This window comes from Trichechus manatus, unplaced genomic scaffold (assembly GCF_000243295.1).
Source record: "Trichechus manatus latirostris isolate Lorelei unplaced genomic scaffold, TriManLat1.0 scaffold00040, whole genome shotgun sequence".
Classification (NCBI taxonomy): Eukaryota; Metazoa; Chordata; class Mammalia; order Sirenia; family Trichechidae; genus Trichechus; species Trichechus manatus.
In genome coordinates, this window is record NW_004443976.1 from 12,178,040 (window position 1) to 12,191,979 (window position 13,940).

The 13,940-nt window shown below is 56.6% G+C and overlaps 2 protein-coding genes across 3 annotated transcripts; one reads left to right on the forward strand and one right to left on the reverse strand.

Moving 5' to 3' along the window:
- The first annotated feature begins 1,378 nt into the window (after positions 1 to 1,378).
- PLSCR3 (phospholipid scramblase 3) lies at positions 1,379 to 6,540 on the forward strand. Its single transcript, XM_004376217.2, has 8 exons — positions 1,379 to 1,385; positions 1,632 to 1,885; positions 1,970 to 2,012; positions 2,126 to 2,346; positions 2,537 to 2,698; positions 5,751 to 5,912; positions 6,095 to 6,164; positions 6,443 to 6,540. Exons 1-7 carry the CDS (start codon positions 1,379 to 1,381, stop codon positions 6,149 to 6,151), a joined length of 906 nt encoding a protein of 301 aa, XP_004376274.1. The 3' UTR covers positions 6,152 to 6,164; positions 6,443 to 6,540.
- Positions 6,541 to 7,023: 483 nt separating this feature from the next.
- On the reverse strand, positions 7,024 to 12,655 carry TNK1 (tyrosine kinase non receptor 1). 2 transcript variants are annotated; one of them, XM_004376218.2, is made up of 12 exons: positions 12,493 to 12,655; positions 12,286 to 12,356; positions 11,971 to 12,159; positions 11,689 to 11,844; positions 11,301 to 11,584; positions 10,784 to 11,057; positions 9,360 to 9,454; positions 8,871 to 9,026; positions 8,564 to 8,643; positions 7,811 to 8,112; positions 7,633 to 7,728; positions 7,024 to 7,542 (listed from the first exon to the last, which is right to left on the reverse strand). In XM_004376218.2, the coding sequence occupies exons 1-12, from the start codon at positions 12,653 to 12,655 to the stop codon at positions 7,429 to 7,431; spliced, it is 1,980 nt and encodes a 659-aa protein (XP_004376275.1). In that variant the 3' UTR covers positions 7,024 to 7,428. The 2 variants fall into 2 exon arrangements, with proteins under 2 accessions (XP_004376275.1, XP_023586790.1); XM_023731022.1 differs by having other exon boundaries at positions 8,871 to 9,041.
- Positions 12,656 to 13,940: the final 1,285 nt, after the last annotated feature.

Genomic DNA, 13,940 nt, shown 5'->3' on the forward strand with positions numbered 1-13,940 from the left:
AGCGGTTCAAACCCACCGGTAGCTCCACGGGAAAAGATGTGGCAGTCAGCTTCCGTAAAGATTTACAGCTTTGAAAACCCTATGGGGGCAGTTCTACTCTGTCCGATAGGGTCGCTGTGAGTCGGTATCGACTCCACGGCAACGGGCCCTCGGTCATAAAATCTTCTCAAGGGGCTCTCTGATGCCCTCGGGGCCAAGTCCTAGCTCCCACGAGGCCCTCTGCATGCGCGCTGGCCTCCTTCTCTAAACTCATCTCTTGCTACTTAGCCTGTAGCCCCAAAGGCGCAGGACTTCCTTACACTTGTGGGCCTCGGTTCAGGACTCCGACAAGTGATTCCTCCAGGGGGAAGCCTTCTCTGACCTCGCTTCCTATTCTGGCCCTTTAAGCCTCACCTCACGCACACTCATTACTGACATTGTTTGGAGGCCTGTCACCCACTCGGCTGGGAGCGCCTGAAGGAAGTAACTGCGAGGTGTCTATGTAGGTTACTGCGGTGCTTCGGCCCCTCTCTGTCAGGGGAGAAGGCGAGGTAGCCCCAGGGAAGTAGAAAGGGGTCGGGAGCCAGTGCCAGAAGCCAAAGGAGGAGTGTGAAGCGTGTTCCACTGCGTCAGCAAGGCCCGGACCGCCCTTGGGAGGAGGAGCCCGGCGTCCAGCAAGGCCAGGCCTGAAAGCGCAGGCGACCCGCGTCCCCACCAGAGGGCGCCGAGCGCAGGGCTGAGGTCTCAGCCGGCTTCCCTCCCCAGGCGCTTTTCCTCTCCACATCTGCAGTCGGAGCGGAAGAGGCAGTAACGCGGTCGACAGCAAGGAGCGCGCGCGGTCGCGGTTCTGCAGCCCCGTGGGAGGAGAGCCGACGTCTTTTCTGCGCAGGCGCGCCGCCCAGGCAGGGAGGGGCGGGACCTGGACTCGTCTGGGGGCGGAGTCAAATCCAGGGCCCGCCTCCGCAAGCTCTTGTGCGATTCGGAGTGCTCGGCACCCAGGCAATTCTGGGGGCTTCAGGTGAGCGTGGGGCACAGAGGGGTCAGGGAGGTTTCTCTCGAGGTCGGGTCGTCAGTCTGACCGCCCCATCTGTCCTGCCATCCGTATCCGGCCACCTCCGCGGAAAATGGGAGAACAAAGGGAGGGGGCGGTTCTGGGGCTCCTGAGGGAATCCAGGGTCCCAGGTACCCCGCCCCGCCCGCTGACACTTTCGGTTTCTCCTCGAGTCAGAGGTGCCGCCCCGGAGATCCTGGGCCGGCCCCGGGCAGAGCTGCTTCTCCGCGTTTGCCTGTCCGTCTTTGTGTCTGTCTGTGTATCTATCTGGCTGTCTCCGAGCCTGCCTCCACTTCTAAAACTAAACGGCCCGGACACCGACATCCCCTGGACACCCATCCCTGTCCCATGGCAGGTAAGTGGGCGCAGGGCTGGAGGTCTCCGTTATCCCCCCCACGGACTTGGGAGCAGCGTGTCGAACACATCCTCCGGGAATGTGCTCGGACTGGCTACGTGGGCCCCTCCCTTCCTCCGGGGAGCCACCGCCCCGCTCCCCCGCCCCATCTTTCCCACTTTAACCCCACAGCCTAGTGGCCCAGGCGCTGAGGACGAGGGGATGAGGATGCTGGTCCCTTTCTAATCTCGACCCTTGTTTCCACAGGCTATTTGCCCCCCAAAGGCTACGCGCCTTCACCTCCTCCTCCCTACCCTGTGACCACCGGATACCCGGAGCCGGCGCTGCATCCTGGGCCCGGGCAGGCGCCGGTGCCCGCCCAGATGCCAGTGCCTGCCCAAGTGCCCAGCCCCGCGCCAGGCTTCGCTCTCTTCCCCTCGTCCGGCCCCGTGGCCCCGGGGTCTCCTGCCCCCTTCTTGCCACTGCCAGGGGTGCCTTCTGGCCTCGAATTCCTGGTGCAGGTAAGTGGAAGAGAGGGAGGGATAACAGGGAGCTGGGCGTCCAGGCCAGCCAGCTGACGTCGGCGGCGCCCCTACTCTTTCTAGATTGACCAGATCTTGATTCACCAGAAGGTTGAGCGAGTGGAAGGTGAGTGGGGCGGCCGCGGAGGAGGTTGGGCCTTGTGACACGGGCAGGGATGATGGGCCCTTGGGCCAGCGTGGCGCCTGAACCTCACCGGGACTCGTATAACTCCTTGGCAGGGTTCCTAGGCTGGGAAACCTGTAACCACTACGAACTGCGCTCGGGGGCAGGGCAGCCCCTGGGCCAGGCGGCCGAGGAGAGCAACTGCTGCGCCCGCCTGTGCTGTGGTGCCCGCCGGCCGCTGCGCGTCCGCCTGGTGGACCCTGGGGACCGCGAAGTGCTGCGCCTGCTGCGCCCACTCCACTGTGGCTGCAGCTGCTGCCCCTGCGGCCTCCAGGAGGTGGGTGAGGAGGTGTAGGGTAGAGGAGAGGCTGGGGTAGCAGACTGGTCCATGATGGGGCAGGGGCAGGGATGGAGCATGGCTCAGGTGGGCATGGGCTCGTCGGGATGGGAGAGTCTAGTGAGAGGGCGTGGGAACTTGGACGAGGCAACCCTGGCTTGGCAGTGACCCTGTCTGCCTCCTACCCCAGATGGAAGTACAGGCTCCACCGGGCACCACCATTGGCCATGTGCTACAGACCTGGCATCCCTTCCTCCCCAAGTTCTCCATCCAGGATGCTGATCGCCAGACTGTCCTCCGAGTGGTGGGGCCCTGCTGGACCTGTGGCTGTGGCACAGACACCAACTTTGAGGTATCAGGAAGAGACCCTCATAAACAAAGATGGTAACTTCCATGATCCAAGATGGCAGCCTCCATGAGGCAGGATGGCCAATGCTAAGGTCAAGACTCTGAGCTCATCAATCCAAATCTACTGTGATTGCTACCACATTTTCAGTTTTCTTCCATTCTGAAATAGGATGGTTCAGTGGTCTTACAAAGGCATGCCAAAGAGGGTTTCATCTTAAGAACTAGTGCTGATTGTTACCTACAGTTCTGTGTTGAGGAAAATCTGAGGCCAGCCTGGATTTAGGGGAAAGGTGATTATTGAGTGCTGGGCCCATGTGGCTGCTGTGCATAAATTTATGAGCCTAGGCCCAGGGACAAGCACTAATTTGACTCATTAGCATCCTGTGACTTGCCCACCAACCTGGAAAGCCACATGGCCCCTCCAACCTGGAATCCAGGTGATACCCTTCCCACCATGCATTCCTATCACCAGACTGGAACCTGGAGACCCCAAGTGGTGACAATTTCAGGGTGAGACCTGGGAAACACTTTGGTTTCTAGAAGAGAAAGTCATCCCATAGACACTTGAGTTCTTTAAGGGATAATAATTACCTCTGCTGATAAGGGAGAGGCAATAAGTATAATCTAGCAGACTTCCCAAAGCTTCTGATGAGGTCTCCTACCTACCTAAGGTTACGTTTAAAAATTGAGTCACCTTGGTAGCCGGGGGAGGTTCTGTGATGGGAGCTAGGTGATCTCTGGGTGGGAATGTGTTAATTGTGGGTTCTCATAGAACCAGTCTCCTTTTTACATAGTTATGAATGGTCTGTATTTGAGGTTACACCCTTGGGACTATAGGACTGGCTGGGATAGGCCCTGCCCAGCCTGGGACTGGGCTGCATGAAGTGCCCCAGAGCTATAGGACAGTGGGGGAAAAAGATAGAAAGGACACAGGAGGAAATCACTTTAGTTCTAGTCACTGGAAGATGAGCAAAAGGATCAGGGAGTCATTGTGAATTACCACCTGCAGTGGCAGGGCTTCTTGTTGCTGAGCTCAGAGAGGCCAATAGAAATAAATCATAGTCCTTAGAGTCCACTTACTGCTGCGCTCTTGTCTCTCCCAATAGATGGGCTTGGATCCCCTCTAGACAAAGTTTGCATGCAATGCTGGACAAGGCCTTCCCGTGATTTTCAAATTAGAGAAAAGGCACCTCCTTGGGCAGATACGGAGACCCTGGGTCGTGCAAGTGCTTAACATGCTCGGCTGCTAACAGAAAAGCTAGAGGTTGGAGTCCACCCAGAGGTGCCTCAGAAGAAAGGCCTGGCAATGTACTTCCAGAAAACCCTATGGAGCACAGTTCTACTCTGACACACATGGGGTCTCCATGAGTTGGCGTTGACTCAGTGGCAACTGGTTTGGTTTTAGGGGGTCAGACACAGCCCTCCAAGAGCCTGGCTGGCTGGTGGAGTGCAGCCAGGATTGCAGTAGTCTCTCTCGTCCTCTTAGCCAGGCTCCTTTGTGCAGAACACAAACTGCACCAACCGTGGGTGGCAGGGATGTTGGAAATCAAACCTAGCAACCAGCCATACACTAAGGGGATTAGACTATATCACATTTCCATTTCTCCCACCGCTAATGCTCAGTCATGTGATGTACGGCCTTTGGAGAACAGCAGACTCCAGTCTGAATCTCCGTTTTGCCACATACTCACATTGTGGCCGAGGCTGCCTCAGTTTCCTGAGCTGTCACATGGAAACCCAAGGTTGTGAGGAGGATTCACTGAGATAATTTATGCCTAGTGCCTGATAGGAGCCCTGGTGGTGCAGTGGTTAAGAGCCTGGCTCCCAACCAAGAGATCAGCAGTTTGGATCCACCAGCTGCTCCTTGGAAACCCTATGGGGCAGTTCTACTCTGTCCTATAGGGTGACTATGAGTTGGAATTGACTCGACGGCAACAGGTGTGGTTCGGTTTTTAGTGACTGATGGGTGCTTTATACATGTTTTTTCCTCTGTTTAGTCTGCCAGAGGTCTAAAGTTGAGGATCATGCACACCTGGTTAAGAGTGCACGTGTGGTTTCTGTCCCTGCATGGGGGAATTCAGAACCATCCCTGCAGTACCTCTGAGGACCGGTGACTGAGACAGGCCTTCCCTGTTCAGTTTTTAGTACCTGCTAGGGCGCTACTTGGAGCCCTGGTGGCGCAGTGGTTAAGAGCTCAGCTGCTAACCGAAAGATCAGCAGTTGGAATCCACTAGCCACTTCTTGGGAACACTACGGGACAGTTCTACTCTGTCCTGTAGGGTTGCTATGAGTTGGAATGGACTCAAAGGCAACAGGTTTACGGCACTACTTGGGTTGCACAAATGGTTAAGTGCTCGACTAAGGTTGGTGGTTCGAAGGTTCGAACCCATCTAGAAGCACTTCAGAAGAAAGGCCTGGCAATCTGCTTCTGAAAGGTCACAGCCTTGAAAACCCTATGGAGCACGGTTCTACTCTGCAACCCACGGGGTCGCCATGAGTTGGAATCAACTCAACGGCAATGGATTTGGTTTTTTTAGGGCCTGTCAGGTGTCCTTACCTGACTTTCGCCGAGTGCCCTAAGGGTTCACTGTACTTTAGCTTGCAGAGAACCTCTGAGGCATGTATTTGTAAATCCCCATTTTCCAGAGGAGTCTGACACTGCAGCTTAGCAAAAGCCAGATCTCTTGATTCCCAGTGTAGGTTACTTTCCTTCACTCCATGTAAACTGCCCAGGGTCAGGGAGGTTTCGATAAGTTCAAGGCTGCCTGACCCCTGAGGGTGGCTAAGGGAGATGAGGGCATTTGGAGACCTGTGAATTATCCTGCACTTTTCTGTTAAGGCTGCCACTAGCCCATGTGGTGTTTTTAGTCCACCAGAAAAAGGCGCCCCTTCTTTAAAAGACTGTCATGTGCCAGAAAATGTTCATAATAAACGTACATGTCTACAACGTGCACGGTGTCCCCTTAGATGTGGCGCCCTGGTACAGTTTACAATCTGCATGACCATGTGAGACTGGTCATCTCCCCCCCAGTTGGGTCGTTTCTCCCTCCTGACAGGTGAAGACCCGGGATGAGTCCCGCAGTGTGGGCCGCATCAGCAAGCAGTGGGGGGGCCTGCTCCGAGAGACTCTCACGGATGCAGATGACTTTGGCCTGCAGTTCCCGATGGATCTGGACGTGAAGGTGAAGGCTGTGCTACTGGGAGCCACGTTCCTCATTGTGAGTTGGCTGCCTCCGCCCCTTCACCCTTTTCCTCTCCCTTGGAGCTTTGTGCACTTCCTGGCCTCCTTCTAGGAAAGGGTTGGTGTGAGGGGCAGAGTTTCTGGGGGCTTAGGTGTACCAACCTGGTTTGTGATAGCTGAGCCCAGCTGGCTCTCCTATCGATGGTATCCTTCCCACAGGACTACATGTTCTTTGAGAAGCAAGGAGGCACCGGGCCCTCTGCCATCACCAGCTAGAGGCTGCTTCAGGGTAAGGAGACCATCACCTCAAACAGAATTCAAAATGGTCACCTGCTGTGGCCTGGTCCCTCCTCAGAGGCAGCCTCTTCCCTCCATGTACACACCAGGGACAGACGGGGTACCTGAGAGGCTGGGGGCCATGTGCCTCATCCCTACCCTACCTCTCTGGCCTCCTTCACCTGTGGCCCCCACAGAAGAGTGTGTACGAGGACCCTTCCCCTACTACCTCCCACCACTGTCTCCTGGCTTTCAAACCTTCCCTACCTACCCCCTCCTACCCCCTTCCAGGGCCTCTGCTCCAGAAAAGGCCTTTGGAACCCAGGACTTTGGAGTGTTATGACAGAGCTGGGATGGAAGAGGGTAAACAGCACCAAAGAATAGCGGACATGACCACCCTCTCTGCATCAGCTTGGCCTATCAGTTCAGCCTCAGACTACGGCACTTTGAGGGGATCTTTGCCTCCTTACCAACAGCTGTAGGATTGGGCCCTAGTGCCAACCTCCCAGCCCCTTGGGCCCTGCCCACAGCTGGTACTTGCTGCAGCTTCCTGTGCCTTATTTAACCACCCCTTCCTACCATTACCCTAGGAAGGAGGCTGCATCTTTGTATGTTGTATCCATATAAACTTTGTAATTTTTTGGACATTGGAAGATGTATGCAATGGCGGGGGCGGGGGCGTAGAAGAAAGAGTTGGTGTGGAAAGAAACAAAGGGAAATATGACGGCTGGGGTGGGCTAGCCCTTCTCATAATACATGCTATCACAATCAACTGTCCTTGAGTCCAGTAGAGCAGCTTTCATCACCACCATGGCCCCGGACCAAGCCAAGGTGGTTGGGGCCACATGCCCCAAGTCAATATGGCTGCTTCCATCATCCAAGATGGCTGCTCCCGCAGAGTCCAGTGGTAGATGATGGCTGTTCCCATGCTCCACCATGGCCACTTGACCATTCTATGTAGTAAGTAGCAGCTTTCTCTGGATATGATGTGTGGCAGCTCTGTTCTTCAAGTCCTCTTGTTTGGCAATATTGTGGGCAGAGTCGACTAGATCCTGCTGTGGCCAGCCAAGGAAGCCTGAGCCCTCAGAGGCCACGGGGCAGGGTAGAGAGGAGGCACTGGTTGGTGCTGACTCTGGGCTCCTGTACCTGCCTGCAGCAGATAGCTCCGGGTGGGAAACTCTGCCTCTGCCAGGACCTTGCTCTGCTTGACCCCACATGGCTGGGTGCCAGGGGTCCCAGGCTTTCCACACTGGGGTCCTTTCCTAAGGGAGCAGAGCTCAGTGCCGCGCCAGGACATAGCGGCTGGCAGCTGAGAGGTCCCACTGGTAATGCTCCAGGATGCGCCAGCAGTCAGCCCTGGAGCGGCTGCTCAGGTGGAAGAGCTGATCTACCTGTGGAGGCAGGAAGGAGAGCAGGCTGAGCTGGCTGCCTGAGGGCAGGGGCAGGAGGTGAAGGAGCCTGGGAGAAGGGTTTGGCTCTACCTTGAGGTTCCGAATGGCGGAAACCACATCTCCCCCAGTGGCTCTTAGTGCTGCCTGACACTCCTGGTGGGTGACTCCATGCACGCTCAGCTCCACCTTCGGGGGAGAAAGCTGCATTGGGCCCCTGCTCCAGCCTGCAGCCCCTTCTGGACATCAGGCCACTTCAGGGAGATCTCACCTCCATAACCCTCCTCTGCAACTCGGGGTCAGGAAGGAAGCCTCCAGAGGGCCCAGTGGCTTTGCTGGCTCCAGGTGCTCCCATGGGGTGACTAGGGGGCGGTTCTCTTTTGGGCCAGGGCGGCCGCTCCCTAGGGGGCTGGCTGACCTGAGAGGGAGAGCTGGAGGCAAAGGGTTCGCGGGGTGGCAGAAATGGGGGTCCCTCGGGCACAGCTCTGGCATGTCGAAGTTCAGGGGGACTTGAACCACCTCCTGTGAGACGAGGGCCCAGGGACAGAACCGACTCAAGGCTCTTGGAGATGCCTGCACAGTTGAGAAAGGAACAACTTGAAAGGCAATCCAGAAGCTAGGCCTACCTTCCTCAGGGGCCCTGTCTCCCCAGCCCTCTTTCTTTCTCTGCTGAGCTGGATGGTTCCGCAAGCACTCACAGATGAGCTACCTGGCCAGTTCTCAAGGTGGTCCAGGTGTCAGGTGGGACAAATAAGACACGTGTAGAATGGGCACCAAGGCCCAGACAGGGGAAGGCCTGCCCGACCCTGAGAGTGGGAGATACTTTCAGTAGGGGAGATGGGACAGGGGGACTTTATACCCCTTAATGCATTGCTAGGATGTCAACAGGCAGAATTTGGGGAAAGAAATCATGTATGGGGAAATAACATATGCAGAAGCACTGCTGTGGCGGGGGGGTAGGGCAGAATTGGAGAGTTGTTCTTGATCTCAGAGACCTGGAGGCCTGTCCCTGCTGCGTACCCACCTTTCATCTTGGGCAGAGGCATGTTCCTTCTCTGGTACCATGCTGGAGGCAGATCTTGAAGCTTCACCTTTGTTCTGTCCCTGTGGAAGAGTGATCCAGTTCATTGTCCACCTGCTTGCTCTTCACTCCCCCCAACATATCAGTGTCCCCTCTCTGGGCTCCCAGGAAGCCAAGGCCCAGGCTGGGAGCTCCAGTTGGGAGGCCAGTGCAGCCTCACCTCTGGCCCTCTCCCCAGACTTCCCTTCCTGAGAACTTGCTGGAGCAGATTCCCCCAGCCCAGCTTGGCCTCTCCCTTTCAGGTCCTCACCCATCGTTGATTCCCCGGTTTCTCTCCCCCCGGGCAGGGGAGCCTCTGTGGACTGGGCGGGTGGCTGGCCAATCTGCCAGCGTCACTGCGGAGGCAGGGAAGCTGCCCACTTTGAGCGTTTGGCCGTTCTGGCCCTTCCAGGTGGTGGAGTCAGGGCTGTGGGAAGAGGGGCTGGTAAGGGCGGATGGGAGCAGGGGACAGTGGGGGCTGGGGTCCAGCCCACATTCGCCTCCCCAAGCTGTGTGCCATGTAGCTGCATCTGCCTGGAGGAGGGGAAGCCTTTTTCCCACTTAACACAAAAGGCTATACGAGCCAGCGGTGGCTCCAGCAGGAGGCCAGGGATGTGGTGAGGTTCTCAGGGCCCAGAAGGAACAGGAAGGGAATAGAGGATCAAGGTTCAAGGAGCAGGGAGATGCAGAGAGAGGACCAGGAGTCAGAAAGGTTGGGAGCGGTGTTCCTGGGGATGCTCGGGAGACATAGGATTGTCACCTGCCCTCGATGACGGTGATGGGGTCACCGACCTCCATCCTCAGGGAACCTGGCTCCTTAACATCCCTCACACAGCGTCCCTCAGGAGGCTGGGCCTGTGGAGACAGGAGGGAAGGGGGCTGGGCTTGCGGCCTGGTCAGAAGGGTCATGTCATGGTGAGCAGGGAGGAAAGGAACCCTCCCGTCTGTGCACCTGCCAATCAAACCCACACCAGGCATGCCCTCTGGGTTGGGCCCAGGGTAGGACTGTCCCTGTCCCCCCGAGTTTAGTCCAGTGGGGAGGCAGACACACATCTCCTGCCAAGCTGGACACAGCCCAGGGATCAGAAAGAAATGTGTCCCTACTTAGGGGGACCATCAGGAGTATCATCATGGATGCCACTTTTACTTCACACCGAAGCCCATGATCTGCCCCTCAAGCACCTCTGGAATCTTCCCACTCCACTCCAGCCTTACTGCCTCACCCTTATCCAGGCCTCCTCCTCTCAATCCTGCTTCACAGCCATAGCTGCCTCCCTGGTCTCCCCACCTCCAGTGTCATCCCTCTAATCATTCCCGCACCAAGCCCACATGATACAAAACTCCCCTGCTCAAAACCCTTCCATAGCTACCAACCAAAAACCCGTTGCCGTCAAGTCGATTCCAACTCATAGTGGCCCTGGAGGACAGAGTAGGAGTGCCCCATAGGGTTTCCGAGGAGCGGAGGGTGGATTCAAACTGCTGACCTTTTGGTTAGCAGCTGTAGTTCTTAACCACGGCGCCACCAGGGCTCCACAGGCACCCTCAAAGTCTAAACTTCTGTAACCATAGAGTACAGTGATTTCGGGAAGAGCTCTGAAGTCAGATTGACTGGTTCAAATCCCATCTCCCCGACTTATTGTATGGCCCTACGCAAGTCACGTAAACTGTCAGTGCCTCAACTGACCCATCTGTAAAACTGAAATAATAATAACTACCTCATTGGGTTGATGCGATAATTAAAAGAGGGAATATATGAAAAGATACCTGTGAAACAGTATGGTATCTTACACATATCAAGTACTGTATGTTAACTGTTGTTAATATGCCTCATAAATGGCTCCAGGACACAGCCCCTCCTCCCTCTGCAGCCTCATGACTTGTACTTCCCCCTCCCACGCTGAACTTCTCTTCTGCCTGTCAAATACCCACCTCCCCCTACTGCTCTCTCCTCTCTGCTCCCCTTCAGCCCTTTAGCCTGCATCCATGTAAGTCCCAAGCTGCCTCCCCAGGGCTCTGAGCTTCCTGCAGGTAGGACTGACTCGGTTTTGTTCAGAGCCGGGTCCCAGAGCCCAGCACAGGAGTCAGTATGTGTCTTGTGCACAGAACCCTGGGAGAGAGAATGGAGGGAAGAGAAACTGTACTTGGGGAGGACCACCACCATCACGACAGACACCTCTCCCCCACCTCTTGGAGCAGCCCCTCCAGATGGGAAAAGCCAGGCCGGTCGGCAGGGTGTGGCGCCCAGCAGCGCAGGGCGAGGGCGTAGAGGGCCCTGGAGCAGAGCGGAGGCCTAGGCAGCCGGGCATGGTCCTTCTCCAGCCGCTGCAGGATGAGGTAGGGTGGGACGCCGGCCCAGGGCTCCTCACCCCCAGAGAACATCTCCCACAGCGTCACCCCAAACATCCACACGTCTGATGCAGAAGAGAAGGCTCCTTGGCGCAGGCTCTCTGGGGCACACCTATGGAAGTGGTGCTGAAGGGGGCTGGATATGAGCCCCTTGGAGCTCCCACCTCCTACTGAGCACCCGTGCAATGCTCCCATCATCCTAAGAAGTCCTCCTCTCCAAGTCCTTCCCGATCTAACCCCTCTTGTCCCAGCCTCCCTCAGAAGACCTCCCATTCCAGCACTCTAGGAACCCACTTAGCTATTGCCTTGCTGACCCGCCCCTTCACGCGGCTCCACCTATCGCCCCTCCCCTCACCAGGCATAGGGGATGGGGCGTGGCCCGCCCATGACGTAGCGCCCCCGGGCGCCAGTCAGCGGCCGCACCAGCCCGAAATCCGCCACCTTAATGGTGCGCGGTGTGGCCAGCAGCAGGTTGCGCGTAGCAAGGTCCCGGTGCACCAGCCCGCGGGCCCCCATGTATGCCATGGCCCCCGCCAGCTGCCGCAGGAAGAGGCAGAGCAGGGACACAGGCAGTGGGGGTGTAGGGGCCGGGGCGGTCAGGCGCGCGTGCAGGGAGCCCAGTGGCGCCAGCTCCATCACCTGTGGTAGCACAGCACTGTGTGAGTTCTCCAGGCCCACAGGACTTCAGCCGCCCACCCTCCGTGACACGTGCTGTCGGGGAACCGGGGTCGAGCTCTACTCACCATCTGCAGGGGCTGGCCCAGTACAAGTCCGTGCAGACGCAGTACGTGTGGGTGCTCCAAGTTCATCATGACTGACACCTCTCGCAGGAAGTCCCCCAGCTCGGTGCCCACGGGGCCTTTGGGACCCACCCGGAGAGACTTGACAGCCACTGGAAGCTGGGGAGGGGACACTATCAGGCACATTGGGGAATGGCTATACCAGGGCCAGGGCAGAGAGGGCATGCAGAGCAGAGGGGCAGCTGGGCCAGGCACCCAGGTGCAGTGGGCTCCTTGGACACTCACGCTCTGGCCACTGGGCAGCACCCATAGTCCTCGATGTACCACACCAAAGCAGCCGGAGCCCAGCAGCTCCCCTCTGCGCACAGCACCCTCTGGGATCAGACACTTGTGTCCCCCCTCCGCTTCAAGGAGGCACGGAAGGCTGTCTGAGGGTGGGGTGGTCTCCTGCTCAGCGGCAAAACCCCCAAGGATCTGAAACGGGAGTGAGAAATCAGAGTGTGCGGAACCGACATAACCTCAACTGCCACTCAGCCCCACCTGGTCCCCGGGCCTAAGCTGGCCCTTTAAGTGCCTCCGTTCTCCCCACCAAACACACACCTTGTAGACCCAGTTCTTGGACTTGAGCCCAGAGCGGTGCCTCTTTAGAGCTTCAGCCAGTCTGCGCTGAGCTGGGAGAGATCAGAATCAGAGGACTGAGGTGGGGGACGGGGTGCAGAGGGATTTACACGCCAGAAGAGGCCTGGAGCGGGGGTGCTGGCAGCCCTGGGGGAGGAAGACCAGGACCTCAAGGCAGGGGTTCCTCACCAGGCCGGCCCATGCCAATGCCATCCAGGTCCTCAGGCCTTACAAAGTTGAAGTGCTCTGGTCGAGTGACATTAAGCTCCTCAAGAATGGGTCGATAAAACTGGGCCAGCTGGATGTCCCGGAGCAGTTGCAGCAGCCACAAGGAGCTCACCTCAGGGAGCATGTCTGAAGAAGGGACGCCTAAGGATGATGGTACTCTCCTTCAGAGTCCAGGGTGGGCATCTAAGACACCCAAACACCAGAAACATGGTCTCTGGCTCCAATCCCAGCTCATCAGAAACACTCAAGGACAGAGGGAGGGACACATCAGAGATAGCCAGAAACCCTGCCAATCACACACACAAACCCCAGGTGAAGTGCGCCCCATACCCAAGACCTAAAGTCCTCCCCCACTACTACCTGTGAAACCGGTTCTCTTCACATCTGAAACTTCAGTACACTGCTTGGGTGGTCCAAATGGTTAAGCGCTCAGCTGCCAACTGAAAGGTTGGGAGATTCAAGTCCACTCAGAGGCTCCTCGGAAGAAAGAACTGGTGATCTACTTCTGAAAAAATCAGCCATTGAAAACCCTACAGGGCACTCTACTCTGACAAATGTAGGGTCACCACGAGTCGGGATCAACTAGTTTTTAGTCTGCCTGCCTATGCTACAGACTTCAGGTTTGCTGCCCTCCTCATTCCTGAGTAAATATGGCACGCTGTTCCTGTACCCCTACGACACCCAGATATACTGCCCTTTTAGACCTGAGCTACCCAGGTACACCACTGTACACATTCACTCATAGACACCTGAGACACCTCCCCTCCTCATGAGCCATTTTGGTCTACCACACATAGACTGGAGATATACAGATATTCTAAGTATACCATACCTCAGACATGCAGGTGCACACACACACACTCACACACATACGGGGACATGAAGATACACTGCCACATACATGTAATGAGACATATAGCTACAGTGAAACCTGGTGAGAGCCGGAACTCTCCGGGACTGCCTTGCTTTACCGGGTCTAGCAAGTTTTCCAGCTTTGACAGGGTACAGACTTACCACTTTTCTATCGCTCTCTATTAGTGGAAAATATTTAAGTTTTCCTTCTCTGACAGGTTTCTGCCTTACACAGGTTCCGGCTTTTGCAGGTTTTACTGTATATTGCCAAGCATGCCTGAGATGCCCAGGTACACCACCCCTCAAATCTGAGACACTCCAGGATGCTCCTAGGAAATGCCGAGGTTTACTGCCACACACCCTCTCGCATACCTGTACTTGAAACCTGGCAGTTCACTGCCCCACACATCTGAGACGAGGTTCACATAAACACACGAGACAAGGTTCAGTGTTCACACATGCCTGCACTATATATGGCACAGTACCCCCTCACCAGATACCCAGGTGCATCGCCTCTTATCCACCAATGCAACACTTGAAATCAAATCAGGCATTTG

Coding starts and splice junctions, on each gene's coding strand:
- TNK1 (XM_023731022.1), bottom strand. CDS start 12,655: ATGCTCCCTGAGGTGAGCTCCTTGTGGCTGCTGCAACTGCTCCGGGAC. Junction 12,357..12,492: donor CATTGGCATGGGCCGGCCTG/GTGAGGAACCCC, acceptor GATCTCTCCCAG/CTCAGCGCAGACTGGCTGAA. Junction 9,042..9,359: donor ATCACCGTCATCGAGGGCAG/GTGACAATCCTA, acceptor CGCCCTTACCAG/CCCCTCTTCCCACAGCCCTG.
- PLSCR3 (XM_004376217.2), top strand. Junction 2,013..2,125: donor GAAGGTTGAGCGAGTGGAAG/GTGAGTGGGGCG, acceptor ACTCCTTGGCAG/GGTTCCTAGGCTGGGAAACC. Junction 5,913..6,094: donor TGGGAGCCACGTTCCTCATT/GTGAGTTGGCTG, acceptor TCCTTCCCACAG/GACTACATGTTCTTTGAGAA.